Source organism: Delphinapterus leucas, chromosome 21 (assembly GCF_059928025.1).
Source record: "Delphinapterus leucas isolate spDelLeu-1000000601 "Yukka" chromosome 21, BTC_Dleu_Yukka2, whole genome shotgun sequence".
NCBI lineage: Eukaryota > Metazoa > Chordata > Mammalia > Artiodactyla > Monodontidae > Delphinapterus > Delphinapterus leucas.
Genome location: NC_143149.1, coordinates 33,442,750 through 33,462,897, shown reverse-complemented (window position 1 = coordinate 33,462,897; position 20,148 = coordinate 33,442,750). Strand labels below are relative to the sequence as shown.

The 20,148-nt window shown below is 39.8% G+C and overlaps 1 protein-coding gene across 2 annotated transcripts in view; it reads right to left on the bottom strand.

Annotated features, from left to right (window-relative positions):
- FNTA (farnesyltransferase, CAAX box, subunit alpha) overlaps positions 1-20,148 on the bottom strand; it is a 31,352-nt gene continuing 11,204 nt past the window's right edge. Inside the window, exons 4-9 of one of the 2 annotated variants that reach the window (XM_022571358.3) lie at positions 11,285-11,389; positions 6,693-6,819; positions 4,925-5,073; positions 3,035-3,097; positions 1,948-2,119; positions 1-1,666 (exon numbers count right to left, since the gene is read on the bottom strand). In XM_022571358.3, the coding sequence (XP_022427066.1) occupies positions 1,544-1,666; positions 1,948-2,119; positions 3,035-3,097; positions 4,925-5,073; positions 6,693-6,819; positions 11,285-11,389 (739 nt within the window). In that variant the 3' untranslated portion in view covers positions 1-1,543. The remainder of the gene's footprint in view (positions 1,667-1,947; positions 2,120-3,034; positions 3,098-4,924; positions 5,074-6,692; positions 6,820-11,284; positions 11,390-20,148) is intronic. The other variant, XM_022571359.2, reaches the window with a different exon arrangement.

The following is a 20,148-nucleotide window of genomic DNA, read 5'->3' as shown; positions in this document are numbered from 1 at the left end:
AACTGTTTTTTTTTTTTTGTTTTTTTTGCTGCACCACGCAGCTTGCAGGATCTTACTTCCCTGATCAGGGATTGAACCCAGGCCCCTGAGTGAAAGGGCTGAGTCCTAACCACTGGACTGACAGGGAATTCCCTGTTATACTCTATATAATTTCTTTAGTTATAGTCTGGTGCTTTGAACAGTGAACAAAAATTCTTTATTGATAAGGTGAGATTTAATTACGTGCAGGTACACAGAAACTCGCTTGTTCAACCTTCAACTCCTTTCTAGCAAGTCTTCCTGAAGCATGGAGGCTGGAAAGCTATAAACTACATTTCCCAGATTCCTTTTTGCAGTTAAGGGTGTTCGATGTCCTTTAGGTTCTTTCCAATCAGATGCACTAAAGTGAGCCTTTACTTTGGAGCCACGTCCTGTGGGAAGGGAAGCAGGTGAGCCTGCGTGGAGGGTGGTGGAGGTGGACATGGAGCTGGCAGCCTCACTCAGCAGTTCCTGATCCCAGCACAGGCAACAGCAATGTGATGCTCCAGTTCTGCAGTGGGGTTTTGGGACATATTTCGAAGATCGGGTAATTATTCTGTGAGCTACCTATATACCTCAATAAACCCTGTGAGTTTTAAGCCACCTTGAGTGAATTTTGTTGCTTGTAGTCAAGAACTGACCACTTCACATTTTAATTACATTTCCTTTAACATAGTCATGTTTCTGGTTTCTTCAGTTTTATAGCAATATATCCTTCCTCAATTGCTTTTCTAAGCCGAGACAATGTCCCCTGTATATAGTTAAATGCTATTTAAAAAGTCAGGGGCTTCCCTGGTGGCGCAGTGGTTGGGAGTCCGCCTGCCAATGCAGGGGACACGGGTTTGTGCCCCGGTCCGGGAAGATACCACATGCCGCGGAGCGGCTGGGCCCGTGAGCCATGGCCGCTAAGCCTGCGCATCCGGAGCCTGTGGTCCGCAACGGGAGAGGCCACAGCAGTGAGGGGCCCATGTACCGCGCAAAAAAAAAAAAAAAAGTCAAACCACTATGGCAATTGTTTTAGGATACAGCTATAATTTTATTACAAAACCATTCTTTTGGCATTAGTTGGTTACAGTGATAGCAAGATACTGTGAGTGTGGCAGAGCAGCTCTAATGTAACAACTGCACTCCCTGCTTTCTGAACTGAAATGTAAGTGACTCACATCCTTCACATACGCGTTGCCTGCAAACATTAACGCTGCAAATCCTGACACATACACCGTTTAGGGCAGTTGCTGCTAAAGGGTTACAGTGAATGCTGAAAGGCTACCAAGTTCCTCTGGGGACTTCCTGTTTCTCCTCCCTCCCCTGAATCACTCTGCTTAACAAGAATCAAATCACTCAGAACCAGTCTGAACAGCATTAGCACCCCAGGAGCATCACACTGGGTTCATGTTAAAAAGCAGTGCCCGTGTAATGTACGTTTCACACCACAGGCAAAGGGGATGATCGCTCTGGTTTTTAACTCCTGCGTTAGAGTCTCTTAGAAAAATAAAAGCATCCCATCAAGTTCTTCTAGACGGTGTTATTGCTGTACATTTGTAGGTGGGTCACTTTCTGTGCTGTGTTTGCTTTGAAGGGATCTTCCAATGTATCTCCAATATTCCTTTCTTATAGTGTCCTTTTCTTTAGCTAGGATTTCACATAACTGAAAATGAACAACAAAAATTCATTAAAGGAAATGTGTAATTCAATCCCTAGGGCAAATGCATTTGGACTAGTACAGTTTCATTCAGGTCGTGATCAAATGAGATATACCACTAGAGTCACATACTATGTGCACTAGTGATATGGGTGTCACCCTAAACAGCAGAATAGCCCTGCACGGAATTCTGAGTGGCTGTGTTGAAAGGGGCATGAATACTCGTGTCGCTGGGCAGACGCAGCTTTGAGACTCCAAGAAGAAATCGCTGAGTCCTGCCAGCTTACCTCTAATGCTTTATTAAGAATGTCCTCCTTGTTGTCACATTGGTTTTCTAGCATGTCTTCATAGATGTCCACGAGAAAGGCAATTAGGTAGGGGGAACTGTGACTTGGTTGTAAATCAAGTAATTGATTTAACAGGTTGGGATACTTGGAAAGACCACGATCCTGCAAAATCCTAAAAAAAAAAAAAAAATTATTCCCAATTTTTAGAAGGAAGAACAAAAATAGTAGAAAGATCAAGAGAAAATGACCCCTGTAATATAAGCAAGAAAAGGAAACATTTTGAATGAGGTTGAAATGAAATGAAATTTTTAAATTAAATGTGAGCTTTATCATACATAATTAAGAGCTGGGTAAAATTAGCTAAAAAGAATAATGAAGTTTAAAAATAATCATTTGTAAGTCAAACTGCAACATACAAAATTAAAGGAAAAAACTCCATTTTCTTAAAATTAAAAGTGAAGGAAAAAAACAGGAGAGACATTTCTGTGTCTTGAGATGGTTATTCACCCCTTTAGCTCTCCAGATATTATAGGCCCCAACCTCTGACAGATCTCCAAATGTGACTGAGCTCCATGCTTTGTGCATTTTGGGCCTGTTTCCTTGGAGACCCTTAAGTTTGACAAGGAGCCGGGTGATGTCAGTGGCAAGAGAAACCTTGCTGATTTAAGGAGTGAGACTTGTAACAGGAGATCTCCGGAAATGACAACAGAAAGGGTGGCTATGTGTCTGTGCAATCTGTTTCTAAGTGATTTGTCTTGTCTTCCCGTGATCCTGAGCTGAACAGAAACTGGTGTGTGTATTCCATTCTGTGACATAAAGACCCCAGGATTCATAAATGCAGTTAAAATTGTGTCACTGTCTACTCATGGACTATTCTAAAAACTGTGCTGGTATGTGCCTGGGAGGTTAAGGAAAGGGTAGAAGGTACTGTTCTTAGGTGTTATCATAACGCTATTACACTTCTGCTCTTAGATCCAGAAAAATGGAAAATTCTTTAGTGTCCTTTTGGAATCTGATTATGGAACATATTCCACGATGACTCATGTTAGCAGGTTAAAAAAAAAAAAAAGCAAAAACAACCTCTTACCCTTTTAAATAGTTCCAAGCACTTTCATTATGTGGTACTAGTTTGATCATTTCCAGAGTGTACCTGTAAGAAAAAGACCACAAATAAACATGTGTATAACTCTGCAAGAGCAGTGCAATAATGAGAAACAGTCTTCCTATGGTGGTGGCACAGCCTGGACATGAGCTTTCACTTATCTCTGCTGGTGGACTTGGTACCTCCCTAGGTTATATCTGAATTAGAGACTCCCTCGTGGCTGCAACGGTCAATTCTTATTTACAAAGTAATACGAAGGCTCAGTTCACAAATGGAAAAGAAGTTAATGTTGGAGACTGCCCTCTGAAGGAAATGTCAACTACAACAAGGAGACTGTCCTTTTTTCGCTGAAGCAATCTTGGGGAAAATGTCTAAGATCTACTTATGCCAGAAAAATCATTACTCATTGAAAAAGGAGAACTAAATAATCTTGGAAGCTATAATAAAAAATAGACAAGCATGGAGATTATATAGACAAAGAATAAAAATAAGAAACCAGCAACAGCATATTTCTTATATTCCAAAACAAGAGTACCTGCAAACTATGATGTGATTCCATTCCAAATGGATGCTCCCTACTTTTCTCTTCCCCTTAACCAGATTATTAATTGTAATTTAGATCCAGTTACAAAAAATTCCAAGGGAGTTACAGAACTTTGCTTCACTATATACTTGCTCAAATTAGTGACTGACTAAAGTTTAGTAATCTTAGTTTTGTTGCAGTGCTGTTTTAACAGCATTTTTTTTCACAGAAAGTAATAATAAACTCATTCAGCACTATGAAAATTATGAATATTATAAAGAAAGAAGCCTGGAGAAGAGAGTTAATATAGGACACTAGATTGGAGACTGTGTGTGTGTGCTTTTTTAAAATTTAAATCACCAGAACCCTATATATAGAACAGATAAGATTAGAGCCAACTGCCCTGATCCAAGCAGAAGTAAGGGCAAGGGAGATGAGAGGCAGATGTACCATGAAATCAGCTTTTCCTAGGAGCTGTTGAAACAACTTTTATAATTAAAATATGACTATGATCTCATCAGGCTATAAAGATAATAAACATATTCAAATTTCAAACAAGACACTGAGACAAATTAGACAAAGTCAGAAAAGAGGTTTATGGATAGAATATAGAAATTCATGCCAATTCAGAAATTTCTAGATCTTATAACAGCATCTTGTATGCTAGAGCAGTTTTCAACTGGGGGTGATTTGGGCTGGGGTGGGGTCTACTACTGAGATACAGGGCATAAAGGCTGAGAATGGAGCCACACATCCTGTAATGCACAGGACAACAAAGACTCATTGGCCCAAACCCTGCACTAGAGTAACATGGCATCTGGGGACTGTTATCTAAAATTTAATGAGATAGTTTTAAAAGAAAGCTTCCTAGACACCATGAAATCTGAGTTCTTCTCAATCTACAGTAGCAACAATATTTTAAGAAACTTAAGCCTCTACAGTAGCAACAATATTTTAAGAAACTTAAGCCACTACAAAGTAAAGGTTTACTATACACCAGGGGCCCCCAACCCCCAGGCCGTGGACCACTCCCCATCGCTCACATTACCACCTGGACCATTCCCGCCACGGCCCCACCCCATCCCCGGTCCATGAAAGAACTGTCTTCCACGAAACCAGTCCCTGGTGCCAAAAAGCTTGGAGACTGCTGCTATACACTATATTATTTGTAAATTTATCATTATAGGTTTCACCTAAGTATTCTGTCCTATTACTTCCATGAGGGTAGGATTGGGGCAATCTTGATCTTTGCTGTATCCCAACGCCTTTATGCCCTGTATCTCAGTAGTAACATGAGACATGGTAGGCACACAAATATTCTTTTAATGAGTGAACAAGCGAAGATTACTAACTGGACTTCTCTCTCCAATACAGCACGATCATTGTAGCCCATGGTGTTAGAAATTACGAAGTATCTTTGGTTCCAGACAGAGTTATTTCTCACATCCTCTTTGAGAAGTTGGTCTACATAATGCAGCTCATTATCCCAAAGTTTAAATTCCTAAAAGAAAATACAAAATAAAACATCCAATTAGAAATGTCCTATCATTTATTAACAACAAAAATAAATAAATAAAACTTCAGCAAAGCTAAGCAGGTAGAACTGAAGACATGGACTCATCACATATTTGGAGAGGGATGCTGAAGGTCAAGGAAATGGCGGGGCAAGAAAAGTCATCAAAGAGAGGAATGGCGATGAGGAAGGAAAAATGAGGAAGTTAGAGTGAACACCCAGAGTGGCTGTCATTCAGGAGCATCTTGTGGAAAACAATTTAGATACCAAGCAGCATGTTTTAACTTTGACCCAAGAACTACTCTAAAGAATTAAATCAAAAGAAAAAAAAAAGGAAGTATATCTAACTAAATGCTTATGCATTGTTTACGGTAAAAATGTGGAAGAAAAAACCAAACTCAGTAATAAGACAATGATTAACTGTACTACTGTATATTAATTTGATGTGATTTGACATTAGTACATATATTAAGTAAAAGGGAAGTATTCAAAAATGCTAAAATACATGTAGATAAATATACAATTGGATTTAGATATAAATTTTTACATTACAAAGCTGTTTTAATTTAAAAAATTATGGAGAGAACCAACAAAGACAATTTGAAAAAGGAGTAAAAGGTCAGAACGTACAAATGCCACAAAAGTTGGGGAGGTTAACTATGAAAAAGCTAACGGAGATAACATTGCTTATTTGATACCAGCAAAAAACTAGAATTTCATAAAAAAATAAAAATACTAAATGTCTTTAGAAAATATATTCCTTTAATCAAATTTGGAAAAGTTTAAATTTTTAAGCAATAAATTTTTTGGTGAAATACTCTTGGTATAATGAACAGTGCAGAAAGTAGCAATCCCTGGAAAAAATTCACTGGACACAACACTACAGTTGTTTGCTGGAATAAATAAAAATGCCCAGAGTGGGAGTTATAACTATTTTTTCTTTTTTTTTTAAAGATTTTTTTGATGTGGACCGATTTTTAAAAGTCGTCATTGAATTTGTTACAATATTGCTTCTGTTTTATGTTTTGTTTTTTGGCCCCAAGGTATGGGGGATCTTAGCTCCCTGAACAGGATCGAACTTGCACCCCCTGCATTGTAAGGCGAAATCTTAACCAGTGGACCGCCAGGGAAGTCCCATAACTATTTTCTTCTATTCGGGACTTAGCATAAAATTTTAACAAGTGGGCAGAAATAAAATATACAACAGTTACTGTAAAATCGTATTTCAAAGTTTAAGCATGCAAAACCTTAATATGTAATATGTCCTTGTTAATTAAAATAACACAGCTGTATAAAAAATTTACAACTACTTTTTCTATTCAATTTGCTAGCAAATACATGACACAAGTTCAATCCAAAAAGTATTTAAAAAGTCACTATTATTATTCTTTAATGTGAAGTTACTCACCAACATATCCAAAGAGATTATAAAGGTTAACCAACATGAAGGATGTCAGGTTTAATTAAGTATCTGAATAATTCTTAATCATTATATATTGTTTGTAATGATCTACATGTGTGTTTAAGTATACTACAATTTAATAGTAATTAAATTATTTAATTCAGTTAAAAAAATAAAAATCTGTAAAACACAAGAAAGGCAATACCTGAATAACCCATTGTCGATGTTGCCAGGCGTGATAATTCTTTGCATCCTGATTAAGAATATCAGCAATAAACTCAAGCTCCTGAGATGGGTCTCTCAGCCATTCCACTAGCACTCGCCTATGATGCCTAAAGTCGAGAGAAGAAGTTTCGTGTTAATTTACCCCAAAACGAAAGTATCCGCTGCATGTGTTAGGTGATGTGGAGGGACACTCAAGAAACAGCAATTTATCTCTAATTCTCAAGACTCTACTAGAAAGAAAAGGTACTACAGAATAAACACTATGAGAAAAAATTTCAGAACACTAAGTAACAGCTGAGAAACATAAAACAGTGATTTGCACGTAAAATGAAACCAGATAATAAGAGCTTAAAGAAGGTTTATCTCAAGCTAAATCTGAAAGTACAGTAATCTCTTGACAACCACAATACCGTGTGAAAGAATTTTTCAACATGCCCAGATGTCACAATGAGATTATGGGAAATGTGATACTATTTTATCAAGTATGGAAGCCCCTCTGGTAATCAACATGCTGTCAGTTTTCCTTAAGTCCTAAGTGCCACCATTCAAGCAACTTCTTATTCCACCAGTTTGTGGGCAGAATGGAATTCACTTCTCTGGCAAGTAGCTATGACAAGTTGCAAGTCTGTCAAAAGAGGAGTTTCTGTACCAGCAAAATACTTCTAAGAGTTCTCTACTGGGTTCTATTTTTATAATTTTCTTTAGCTGAAATATTTATAAAAATCTATTAGTGAAAATGTTCTAAAATTCACTGTGGTGATGGCTGCACATATATACCCCTTAAATGGGTAAATAGTATGATATGTGAATTATATCTCAGTGAAGCTGTTTTTTAAAAAAATCCATTAGTACTCATTATACTAAAAGTGAGCAGGGATGATGGGGGAAATGGGAAAGATTTAATGCTTAATGGGTGACCTATTCTACATGCATGGAAAATTTAAAAATTCATCTTAGAGAATATTAAGAAGGCAAGAAACTACCAAGAGGAAGATCCTAGAGGGAACGGTTTCCAAATAATTTAAGAAGTCTTCCAAGTCAGTGAGCACAGTAATAATTTATTTTTCCAGGTTACTGGTAAATTCTATAATTCAGGAAAAACTTAAGAATTAGGTCCTCCAGTGTGTCAAAATGACTTCTCAGAAAAAAATACTAAGAAGCTCTCTCTGATGTTCTATGATTTAAAGAGTATTAATTAAATACAGGGGTTTGATCTTACAGCATAAGTTTTCATAGTGAATTTAATAAAAAAGTGACGTGGCATACAGGATTGCATTACTTGTACTATACTAGTTATGATAGCAACTAGCGGAGGGGGCAATTTAAAATGTACCGTAATTAAAAACTGCTAGGTTTCCAACAGCAACTGCTCTGGGTTTTTTTTTCTTTTTAAATTTTTAAAATTTTATTTATTTTTGGTTGTGTTGGGTCTTCATTGCTGCACACGGGCTTTCTCTAGGTGCGGCGAGCGGGGTCTACTCTTCATTCCAGTGCGTGGGCTTCTCATTGCGGTGGCTTCTCTTGTTGCGGAGCACGGGCTCTAGGCATGTGGGCTTCAGTAGTTGCAGCACATGGGCTCAGTAGTTGTGGCATACAGGCTCTAGAGCGCAGGCTCAGTAGCTGTGGTGCACGGGCTTAGCTGCTCTGTGGCATGTGGGATCTTCCTGGACCAGGGCTCGAACCTGTGTCTTCTGTATTGGCAGGTGGATTCTTATCCACTGAGCCACCAGGGAAGCCCGCTCTGGGTGTCTTGTATTTTGTTTTTCATAACGATAGGTGACAACGTGTTAATGACAGTATCTGCAGTGTCCAGAAAAAGAAGCTACTTCTCTTCAGCAAAAACTAGCTGTAATCAAATGCTGAGAATGCTTGTGATGTCTGGATTTTTTTTTTCTTTTAAGATAAAATGGTACATAGTTTATATATCTCTTCAAGTACTTTTCTGGATTTTTTTTTTGGCCGCAACACACAGCTTGTGGGATCTCAGTTCCCCGACCAGGTACTGAACTTGGGCCATGGCAGTGGAAGCTCTGAATCCTAACTGCTAGACCACCAGGGAACTCCCTTCTGGAGCCATAACCTCCAAATATTTATATAAAAGCACCTTAATTCCGAAGGGTCAATGCCTTTTAAATGAGGGACTGAAACTCTCTAGCTAATCACTTTTGTCAATAAAACAGCTCTTTCATAAGGCAATTTCTCAGGAATGCAACCATCATGCACTTACAAAGAAAGAAGCTACACAGGTAAAGTTGTTTAAAATTCTACAAATGGAAATCCACAACAGCTAGCACTTCCATGCTTTGCCAAATGTTCAGTTACTCACTGTCAGATCTATTATGTTCTAATTCTTTGAAAATTAAGTATCTACTTATGGTTTGTACTCCTTAACGGCCGTATTTGATCATGCAGATTATTATTAGCCAACTGGGCCAGAGAGCAGTTCACTCTCCGCATGTGTCCACAGCTGGGGAGCTGTTCCTTCTCCTAAGGCTAACCTATGTGTTGGATCTCTTCCCAACTCCAAGCAAGACCTTGCTCTATCCCCCTTTTCTCCAGAATTCTCACCTTCTCTCTTTCTAGTAACTCTCCCCACACCATGAAGCCTTTGCCACTTTGGAAAAACAAAACCCAAAGACACAGCCCTGACTAGCTGCTTGCTCCGTCTTCTCTCTCAACAGCGATTCAAGCACTGCTCCGTGGCTCATTTCCTCTTCCCACCCCTGCCCTGCCCTTCCCTGCCCCGCCCCGCCCCTGGTGGGAGGACTGCTCGTGCCAAGACCAGTCACTGGCAACTGCCTAACTTAACAATCCCACGGGTCATCTCTAGCCCTTGCTCTCCTCGACCTCTCAGCAGTAGCTGATACTGCCATCCACCCCTTTCTTCTTGAAACTCTCCCTTCTCTTGGTTTCTGTGAGGACACTAGCTTCTGGTTTCCTTCCTCAGTCGTCCTGGACCACCTCTCTGCCTCTCTGACACTGATGCTCACCAGTGTTCTGTCCCCAACCTTCTCTAATTCTCCCTGAGCATCCTCATCCAGAGCTGTGACTGCCACTCCAGAGAAGCATTTTTCAGTCACTTACTGGACAACTGGACAACTTTACACAGGTTTTCCATAAGCACATCAAGTTCTACTTTTCTAGTACTGAATCCACCCTCCTTTCGCAAAAATGTGCTGCTTTGTTTCCCAAAATTCCCCAAGTGGTCAGCACCACCATTCACCCAATGGTCAAGCCAAAAATATAGACATCATTTCTTCTCTGTCACTGCCCTGGTAAGTTTAACTTCAAAGCCTGTTGCTTCTGCCTCCAAAACCTCTCTCACATCTACCCTTCTCTCTCCCATACCCTACCACACTCTCCCCTGGCTCCCACACTGCCAATGGCCCACCAGAACTGTGAGCCTGTTCCACGATCCTCCACCCTGCTGTCAGGGTAAAGCTCCTGAGACACAAATCTAATCATACTACTTCCTTAATTAAAATTTGTCAGGAGGTCTCCACTGCAGCTAAGATCAATCCCCAAACCCTTACCAACGTTCATAAGGTCCTTTATGATCTCGTCCTAGGGCCCCCAAATGTACTCTAATCACATGGAATTACATGCAGTTCCCAGAGTGCACCAAGCTCTTTCATGCCTCTTCTCCCCGGAATATTCTCTTTGCCTCAGCAGTCTTTCTTCTCAGAAATCATCCTTAAATCTCAGGCATAAAGACAGGGTGTGTGTGCCAGTCATTACCCTGGAAAAACATCCAGTGGAGGCAAGCCCTGCATGAAGAGCAGGCAGTCAGTGGCACAGAAGTGGAGACAGCTCTTGACGGTCACCACGCTGCTGCTTCTCCTTCACCATGACCACGGCAACGCCACCTCCTCCACCTCCTCTTCCTCGACCGCCACCTCCATCACCACAGTCGCTACCATTCATGGGGGGCTCACTAAATGCTGGGTACTGTCCAGACTCTTTCTTTCTTGCCTATTTGTTCTCTGTCCTCCTGTTCCCTAACTTCTCTTTTCCCCCACTGTGTCCTGCTCCCCCATCCTCTTGTCTAAGCTAAGTTAGGGGCTTAATTTTTAGAACAAATACACACTGTAAAAAACCCTAACATTATATTTTTCACACTGCTCTGTAAAATAACTGGTTTTATTATTTGCTTTCCCTTTTAGATGGTGTCGCATTCATTTTTGTACCCCCAACATCAATAAGAAATTTTTAATAAACAAATGAATAGAAGATGAAATACCAGAGAGTCATTTTATAACACACTGAATAGAAACATTTTTTCAGATTTTTCACTCAAATTTTTTCCTGACTCTAGTACTATTACGTGCTAATGTCGAAGTCTGAAATAATTACGGCAGCAAACATTTGAGTGTTAACTATGGGTCAAGCACCACTTCAAGCACTAAACATAAAGTTATCTCAGGTACTCCCAACAACACTGTTAAGCCTGGTGACATTAGCTCCAATGCAAGCACTGTAATCATGAAGAAAAAAACAATTCCCTATGGTTTCGTCACCCATTGGCAGGTACTATTAGCATAGTGACTTATTTCCTTCCTATTTTCATCTTACCAAACTTGATAGTTTTTGGGCTGTTCCTCAATTATTGCCGTGATGTAGTTCATTTCCTCATGTAGATCCTTTTGAAGTGACTTTAAGAGAACTCTCCGAAAATGCCTACAGCAAACATCAAGCATCCAAAGTCTCATTACTCCACATAAATTGCCCAGCCACAGTATCAAATGAAGTCACAAGACAACAACATAGACACATTTTTGGTAGGTATTCTATATAGCCAGTAATTTAGCAACTTAACTGCTTGTCATTGTCCAAACTCATACAACTATCTGATGAACGGAAGAATCAGGCATTTTGAAGCAAAATAGTGAAAGGCAGCAAATGTGAGCCAGAAGAAAAGACAACCAACAAATGATTATTTCCAGGTAATACTCTGGTTACTAGTGTTCTATTACACAAGAATCAAAAACATCTCTTTCCCCATATGGTATAACCTGTTCATTTAGATACATTACTCATATAATAAATTAATTTCATTACAAACATTATCATATATTTTATTTTTAGAACCACCCTAAAAATGTTACTTATAAATGAAACAAGTTTCTCTTTAATTTTTTCACAGGTGAAGTCAAACCATTAAAAAAACCTTTTCCCTAAAGACATGATTAGTTCTAGTCTATTTTTACTTCAAAATTTCAAAATATTCCAACTCAATATATAATGAGACAAAAAACTACTTTACTTTTTTTATTTTCTTTTTTTTAAATACATCTTTATTGGAGCATAACTGCTTCACAATACTATGTTCATTTCGGCTGTATAACAAAGCGAATCAGCTATATGTATACATATATCCTCATATCCCCTCCTTCGTGAGCCTCCCTCCACCCTCCCTACCCCACCCCTCTAGGTGGTCACAAAGCACCAAGCTGATCTCCCTGTGCTATGCGGCTGCTTCCCACTAGCTATCTATTTTACATTTGGTAGTGTACATGTCGATGTTACTCTCACTTTGCCCCAGTTTCCCAACCACCCTGTGTCCTCAAGTCCATTTCTATGTTTACGATTTTATTCCTGCCCTGCCACTAGGTTCAGCAGTACCATTTTTTTTTGATTCCATACATATGTGTTAGCATACGGTATTTATTTTTCTCTTTCTGACTTACTTCACTTTGTATGACAGACTCTAGGTCTGTCCACCTCACTAAAAATAACTCAAATTTCGTTTCTTTTTATGGCTGAGTAATATTGCATTGTATATAGGTGCCACATCTTCTTTATCCATTCATCTGTTGATGAACATTTAGGTTGCTTCCATGTCGTGGCTATTCTAAATAGTGCTACAATGAACATTGTGGTACATGTCTCTTTTTGAATTATGGTTTTCTCAGGGTATATGTCCAATGGTGGGATTGTTGGGTCACATGGTAGTTCTATTTTTAGTTTTTTAAGGAACCTCTATACTGTTCTCCATAGTGGCTGTATCAATTTACCTTCCCACTAACAGTGCAGGAGGGTTCCCTTTCACCACACCCTTTCCAGCATTTACTGTTTCTAGATTTTTTGATAATGGCCATTCTGACTGGTGTGAGGTGATACCTCATTGTAGTTTTGATTTGTACTTTGCTAATAATTAGTGATGTTGAGCATCTTTTCATGTGCCTCTTGGCCATCTGTACATCTTCTTTGGTGAAATGTCTATTTAAGTCTTCCACGCATTTTTTTTTTTTGCGGTACGCAGGCCTGTCACTGTTGTGGCCTCTCCCCTTGCAGAGCACAGGCTCTGGACGCACAGGCTCAGTGGCCATGGCTCATGGGCCCAGCTGCTCTGCGGCATGTGGGATCTTCCCGGATCGGGGCACGAACCCGTGTCCCCTGCAATTGGCAGGCAGACCCTCAACCACTGCGCCACCAGGGAAGCCCTTCCACTCATTTTTTAATTGGGTTGTTTGTTTTTCGATATTGAGCTCCATGAGCTGTTTGTATATTTTGGAGATTAATCCTTTGTCCATTGTTTAATTTGCAAATATTTTCTTCCATTCTGAGGGCTGTCTTTTCGTCTTGATTAGGTTTCTTTTGCTGTGCAAAAGCTTTTAACTTTAATTAGGTCCCATTTGTTTTTGTTTTTATCTTCATTACTCTTAGGAGGTGGGACAAAAAAGATCTTGCTGTGTTTTATGTCAGAGTGTTTTTCCTATGTTTCCCTCTAAGAGTTTTATAGTGTCTGGTCTTACATTTAGGTCTTTAATCCATTTTGAGTTTATTTTTGTGTATGGTGTTAGGGAGTGTTCTGATTTCATTCTTTTACATGTAGCTGTCCAGTTTTCACAGCACCACTTATTGAAGAGGCTGTCTTTTCTCCATTGTATGTTCTTGCCTCCTTTGTCATAGATTAGGTGACTATATGTGCATGGGTTTATCTCTGGGCTTTATATCCTGTTCCATTGATCTATATTTCTGTTTTTGTGCCAGTACCATACTGTCTTGATTACTCTAGCTTTGTAGTATAGTTTCAAGTCAGGGAGCTTGATTCTTACAGCTCTGTTTTTCTTTCTCAAGATTGCTTCGGCTATTCGGGGTCTTTTGTGTTTCCATACAAATAGTAAAATTTTTTGCACTAATTCTGTAAAGAATGCCATTGATAGTTTGATAGGGATTGCACTGAATCTGTAGATTGCTTTGGGTAGTACAGCCATTTTCACAATATTGATTCTTCCAATCCAAGAACACGGTATATTTCTCCATCTGTTCACATCATCTTTGATTTCTTTCATCAGTGCTTTATAGTTTTCTGAGTAGAAGTATTTTGCCCCCTTAGGTAGGTTTATTCCTAGGTATTTTATTCTTTTTGTTGCAATGGTAAATGGGATTGTTTCCAGAAAATGGGTTTGCCCATTTTCTGGAGAGTTTTTGTAAATGGGTGTTGAATTTTGTCAAAAGCTTTTTCTGCATCGATTGAGATGACCATATACTTTTTATTCTTTAATTTGTTAATATAGTGTATCACACTGATTGATCTGCGTATACTGAAGAATCCTTGCATCCCTGGGATAAATCCCACTAGATCATGGTGTATGATCCTTTTAATATGTTGTTGGATCCTGTTTGTTGGTATTTTGTTGAGGATTTTTGTGGCTATGTTCATCAGTGATATTGGTCCATAATTTTCTTTTTTTGTGATATCTTTTTCTGGTTTTGGTATCAGGGTGATGGTGGCTTCGTAGAATGAATTTGCGAGTGTTCCTCCCTCTATAATTTTTTGGAAGAGTTTGAGAAGGATGGGTGTTAGCTCTTCTCTAAATGTTTGATACAATTCATCTGTGAAGCCATCTGGCCCTGGACTTTTGTTTGTTAGAAGAATTTTAATTACAGTTTCAATTTCATTACTTGCAGTAGGTCTGTTTATATTTTCTAATTCTTCCTAGTTCTTTCTTGGAAAATTGTACCTTTCCAAGAATTTGTCCATTTCTTCATGGTTGTCCATTTTTCTGGCATATAGTTGTTTGTAGTAGTCTCTTATAATCCTTTGTATTTCTGTGGTATCTGTTGTGATTTCTTCTTTTTCGTTTCTAATTTTATTGATTTGCATCCCCTCCCTTTTTTTCTTGGTGAGTCTGGCTAAGGGTTTATCAATTTTGTTTATCTTCTCAAAGAACTAGCTTTTAGTTTTACTGATCTTTGCTATAGTTTTCTTCATTCCTATTTCATTTACTTCTGCTCTGATGTTTATGATTTCTTTCCTTCTACTGACTTTGGGTTTTCTTTGTTCTTCTTTCTCTACTTCCTTTAGGTGTAGGGTTAGATTGTTTGAGACTTTTCTTGTTTCTTGAGGTGAGATTGAATGTTATAAACTTCCCTCTTAGAACTGCTTTTGCTGCGTCCCATAGGTTTTCAGTTGTGTTTCTGTTGTCATTTGTTTCTATGTATTTTTTCATTTCTTCTTTGATTTCTTCAGTGATCTCTTGGTTACTTAGTAATGCACTGTTTAGCCTCCATGTATTTGTGTTTTTTACCGTCTTTTTCCTATAACTGATTTCCAATCTCATAGCATTGTGGTCAGAACAGATGCTTGATATGATTTCAATTTTCTTAAACTTTCCGAGGCTTGATTTGTGACCCATGATGTGATCTATCCTGGAGAATGTTCTGTGTGCACCTGAAAAAAAAGTGTATTCTGCCACTTTTGGGTGCAATGTTCTATAAATATCAATTAAATCTATCTGGTCTATTGTGTCATTTAATGCTTGTGTTTCTTTATTTTCTGTTTGGATGATCTGTCCATTGGGTAAGTGGGTTGTTAAAGTCCCCTATTATTATTGTGTTACTGTCGATTTCTCCCTTCCTGGTTGTTAGCATTTGCCTTATGTATTGAGGTGCTCCTATGTTGGGTGCATAAACATTTATAATTGTTATATCTTCTTCTTGGATTAATTCCTTGATCATTATGTAGTGTCCTTCCTTATGTCTTGTAACAGTCTTTATTTTCAAGTCTATTTTATCTGATATGAGTATTGCTACTGCTGCTTTCTTTTGATTTCCATTTGCATGCAATATGTTTTTCCATCCCCTCACTTTCTGCCTGTACGTGTCCCTACATCTGAAGTGCGTCTCTTGTAGACAGCACATATATGGATCTTGTTTTTGTATCTATTCAGCCAGTCTGTGTCTCTTGGTTGGGCCATTTAATCCATTTACATTCAAGGTTATTATCGATATGTACATTCCTAGTACCATTTTCTTAATTGTTTTGGGTTTGTTTTTGTAGGTCTTCTTCTTCTCTTGTGTTTCCCGCCTAGAGAAGTTTCTTTAGCATTTCTTGTAAAGCTGGTTTTGTGGTGCTGAATTCTCTTAGCTTTTGCTTGTCTGAAAAGCTTTTAATTTCTCCATCAAATCTGAATAAGATCATTGCTGGACAGAGCAGTCTTGGTTGTAGGTTTTTGTCTTTCATCACTTCAAGTATACCTTGCCACTCCCTTCTGGCTTGCAGAGTTTGTGCTGAAAAATCAGCTGTTAACCTTTTGGGGATTCCATTGTATGTTATTTTTTGTTTTTCCCTTGCTGCTTTTAATATTTTTTCTTTGTATTTAATTTTTGTTAGTTTTAGTATGTCTTGGTGTTTCTCCTAGGGTTTATCCTGTACGGGACTCTCTGTGTTTACTGGACTTAGGTGACTATTTCCTTTCCCACATTAGGGAAGTTTTCCACTATAATCTCTTCAAATATTTTCTCAGACCACTTCTTTTTCTCTTCTTCTTCTGGGACCCCTATAATTTGAATGTTGGTGCATTTAGTGTTGTCCCAGAGCTATCTGAGATTGTCTTCAATTCTTTTCATTCTTTTTTCTTTATTCTGTTCCTCGGCAGTTATTTCCACCATTTTATCTTCCAGCTCACTTATTCATTCTTCTGCCTCAGTTATTCTGTTATTGATTCCTTCTAGTGTATTTTTCATTTCAGTTGTGTTGTTCATCTCTGTTTCTTTGTTCTTTAGTTCTTCTAGATCTTTGTTAAACATTTCTTGTATTTTCTCAATCAGTGCCTCCATTTTATTTCCGAGATTCTGAATCATCTTTACTATCATTACTGTGAATTTTTTTTCAGGTAGATTGCCTATTTCCTCTTCATTTATTTGGTCTTATGTTTTTAACTTGCTCCTTCATCTGTGATATATATTTAGCAGTCTCATTTTTTTTTTTTTTTTTTTTTTTGATGGTGGGATTGTGTTCCTGTCTTACTTGTTCTTTGGCCTGAGGCGTCCAACACTGGAGTTTGTTGGCTGTTGGGTAGGGCTGGGTCTTGGTACCGAGATGAGGACCTCTGGGAGACCTCACTGCGATGAATATTCCCTGGGGTCTGAGGTGCTCTGTTAGTACAGTGGTTCAGACTCGGAACTCCTACCACAGGAGCTTCAGTCCTACCCCTGGCTCAAGCACCAAGATTTTGAAAGCTGCGCAGAGCAGCAAAAAAATAAATAAATAAATAAGAAGAAGAAGAAAGAGTAAAAAATAAAATTAGACTAGGAAACTAACAGGTATGTTAGAAAGAGTATAAAAATAAAGATATAGATGAAACAACCGTAAGGTAAAACAGAATCACAATAGTAAACAAGAGCAGAAGGGGAAAAAAAAAAGAGAAGGAAGGGAAAAAAAAGGTAGAAAAGGCCTTGGCTGTGGAGGGTGGGGCCTAAGCAAGGGTGAGGTTTGGGCAGTGGGTGGGGCCTATGCTTAGGACTCACACAGCTGGAAAAGGCCCTGGGGGTGTGTGTGTGGGGGGGTGGGGCTTAGGCTCAATGGAACAGAAGGGGCCCAGGCCTGCCTCTGGTCTCAGAGGACAGGGGACCCGGCCTGGGAGCCCAGCTGGCTTCCTGGGCCCAAGTGGGCAGGGCAAACGCCCTCTGCTCCTCTCCTGCTCCTGCCGTCCTGGAGGGCCCCTCCTGCTGCCTCTCCTCCTCTCCCCCGGCCTCCCTCCTATGCCTCCAGGACCCACGCATCCTGGAGGGGGCTTTGGAGGGCGGGAGACCCAGCCTGGGAGCCCAGCAGGCTTCCCAGGCTCAAGTGAGTAGGGCAAATGCTGGGCACTCTGCCCGCTCCAATCTGAGCCCCCGAGGGTCCCTCCAGGCATAGGAACCCCTCCCCTCTCAGCCACCCCTCAGGGGCACTGGTCCTGTCTGGCCTCCACTTCTCCTCCCTGCTCAGTCCCCCCACGTCCTACCGGTTCACTTGCGGGTTCCTCCCATCTCTTTGGGCTTCGAGGTCCCCCACCAGTGTCTGACAAGTGCCCTAGTTGTGGGGAGACGCCAACTCTGTGTCTTCCCATACTGCCATCTTGACTCGAACCCCCCAAAAAACTACTTTAAAAGTTATCTCTTAAAATGAAATGCTAAATAGAGGAAATGACAGTATTTCTCTATTATAATTAGTTTAAAGAAAATAAGGCTTCACAGAGCACATACACATACAGGTAGCCTGGTTCATATGGGTAATTTCAGGTATACTGTTTGTAAGAAAACAGCAAATAAACTTAGGAAATTTTAAATGCATTCTAAGTTGCTCTGAGCTGTGTACAGTCAGGAATTTCTTACAAGCTAAAAATGTGCATATTAGAGACATAAAGTGATGGAAGATCACCCTAACAGCTCTAGATAATCCTACTAAAATGACAGTAAAGAAATAAAAAGGGTATAAATCCACAAGGATGAGGGGATACCACAGCAATTGGAAGAGGTCAACAAAACGATGGAAAATGGTAAGCTGATAAGTTTTGACTGACTTAGAAAACCAGAAAGGGCTAAAAACCTGTCAACTGAGGAAGAAAGGTTCAGAAATCAGATGTATCAGATATTTCCGAAACTGGAAGTCAAGGGTGGGGCTGAAAACATTTTAAAATGTAGACAGAGTCCTCAGCAGCCAAGATCCTTCCCCCAACCCTGAGCAGAGAGGTGACAACATCTCCCAACCTGGGGGGGTGTGTGTGTGTGTCTGTCTTTTTCTTCCTCACAGAGAGCTCCTAAAACCCTTGTAAATTTCTGAGTGATAAGAGCACTCGGGCATCCCTTCTACTGAGGTGATTCTGGTTGGGCTCCTGGATGGCTCCTGGTCACCAGAAAGACCAAGCCTTGATTAGAAACTTGGAATGTTCAGCCCCACCTCCCATCTTCCAGACAGGAGAGAAGGGCTGGAAATGGAGTTAATAATCGATCGTGTCCACGTGAGGAAGCCACCATTAAATCCCAACAGTAGGGGATTTAGAGAGCTTCCAGGTGGGTGAACACATCCATGTACCAGGAGGGTGATGCACCTCAACCCCACAGGAACAGAAGCTCCTGTGCTCAGGACCCTCCCAGATGTCACCCTATGCACCTTTTCATCTGGCTGTGCATCTCTGTGTTTTATCGTATCATTTAATAAACTGGTAAACATAAGTAAGTGTTTCACTGAGTTCTGTGAGCTGCTCTAGCAAATCAGTTGAACCCAAGGAGGGAATTGTGGAACCTCTGACTTATGGCCTACCAGTCAGAAGCACAGGATGTGCGACTGGCATTGGGGTGGGTCAGGCTTGTGGGACCGAGCCCTTAACCTGTAGGATCTGACGTTACCTCCAGGTAGACAGTGTTAGAATTGAGTTAAACTGTAGGACACCCAGGTGGTGTCACAGGGCACTGCCTGGTAGGGGAAAAATCCCACACACATTCGGTGACTAGAAGCGGCAGAAGTGAGGTGTTTTGTGGAAGTAAAGAAAACACATAGGAGAAGGAGGACTAGGGTTTTCTTAAAAAGCCTGGGCAGCAGACAAGTGGCTTTATTTTCTGGAAAAATCCAAAGCAGAAAGAAATACCAGACACAGCAGAAGGCAGGGTGAGGTAAAGGCTGGAAACAAGGAAATTTAATGCTGATATACTGAACAGCTGAGATGCCCCCCAACCCTGTCTTCCCCTGCCAGAACTGACCCCCAGAACTGTGGCAGCCAAATGTACATTCTTCAGACAGCTCTTCTTCAGAGAAACAAAGTAGTCAAGAGAAAAGACCCAGAAATACTGACATATGAAGACGTCAAACAAAGCAGCCATGCCTCCACACTAACTTCAAGGTAAACCCCTCTCGGTGACAAGTCCTGCAACACGCAGGGATGCCAAATCATTTTCCTGCTTCCACTGTAAGTATGAAAGGAGAGCCAAGAATTTACCATCCATTTGAGAAAAATGTTTACATTAAAGAGACCAAAACAAATAAACAGAAAAATGAAAACATATCCCATCCATGAAATAAACAAGATGCTATTAAAAAAGAATACTCAGAGAAGATAAAAAGAGCTCTTGTAAATTAAAAATGAGTGCAGATAGAAGAGTTAGAAGATAAAGCTGAAAAAATCTCAAAAGTAAATAAAAACAGATAAAAGTAAGAAAAGACAACCTCAGAA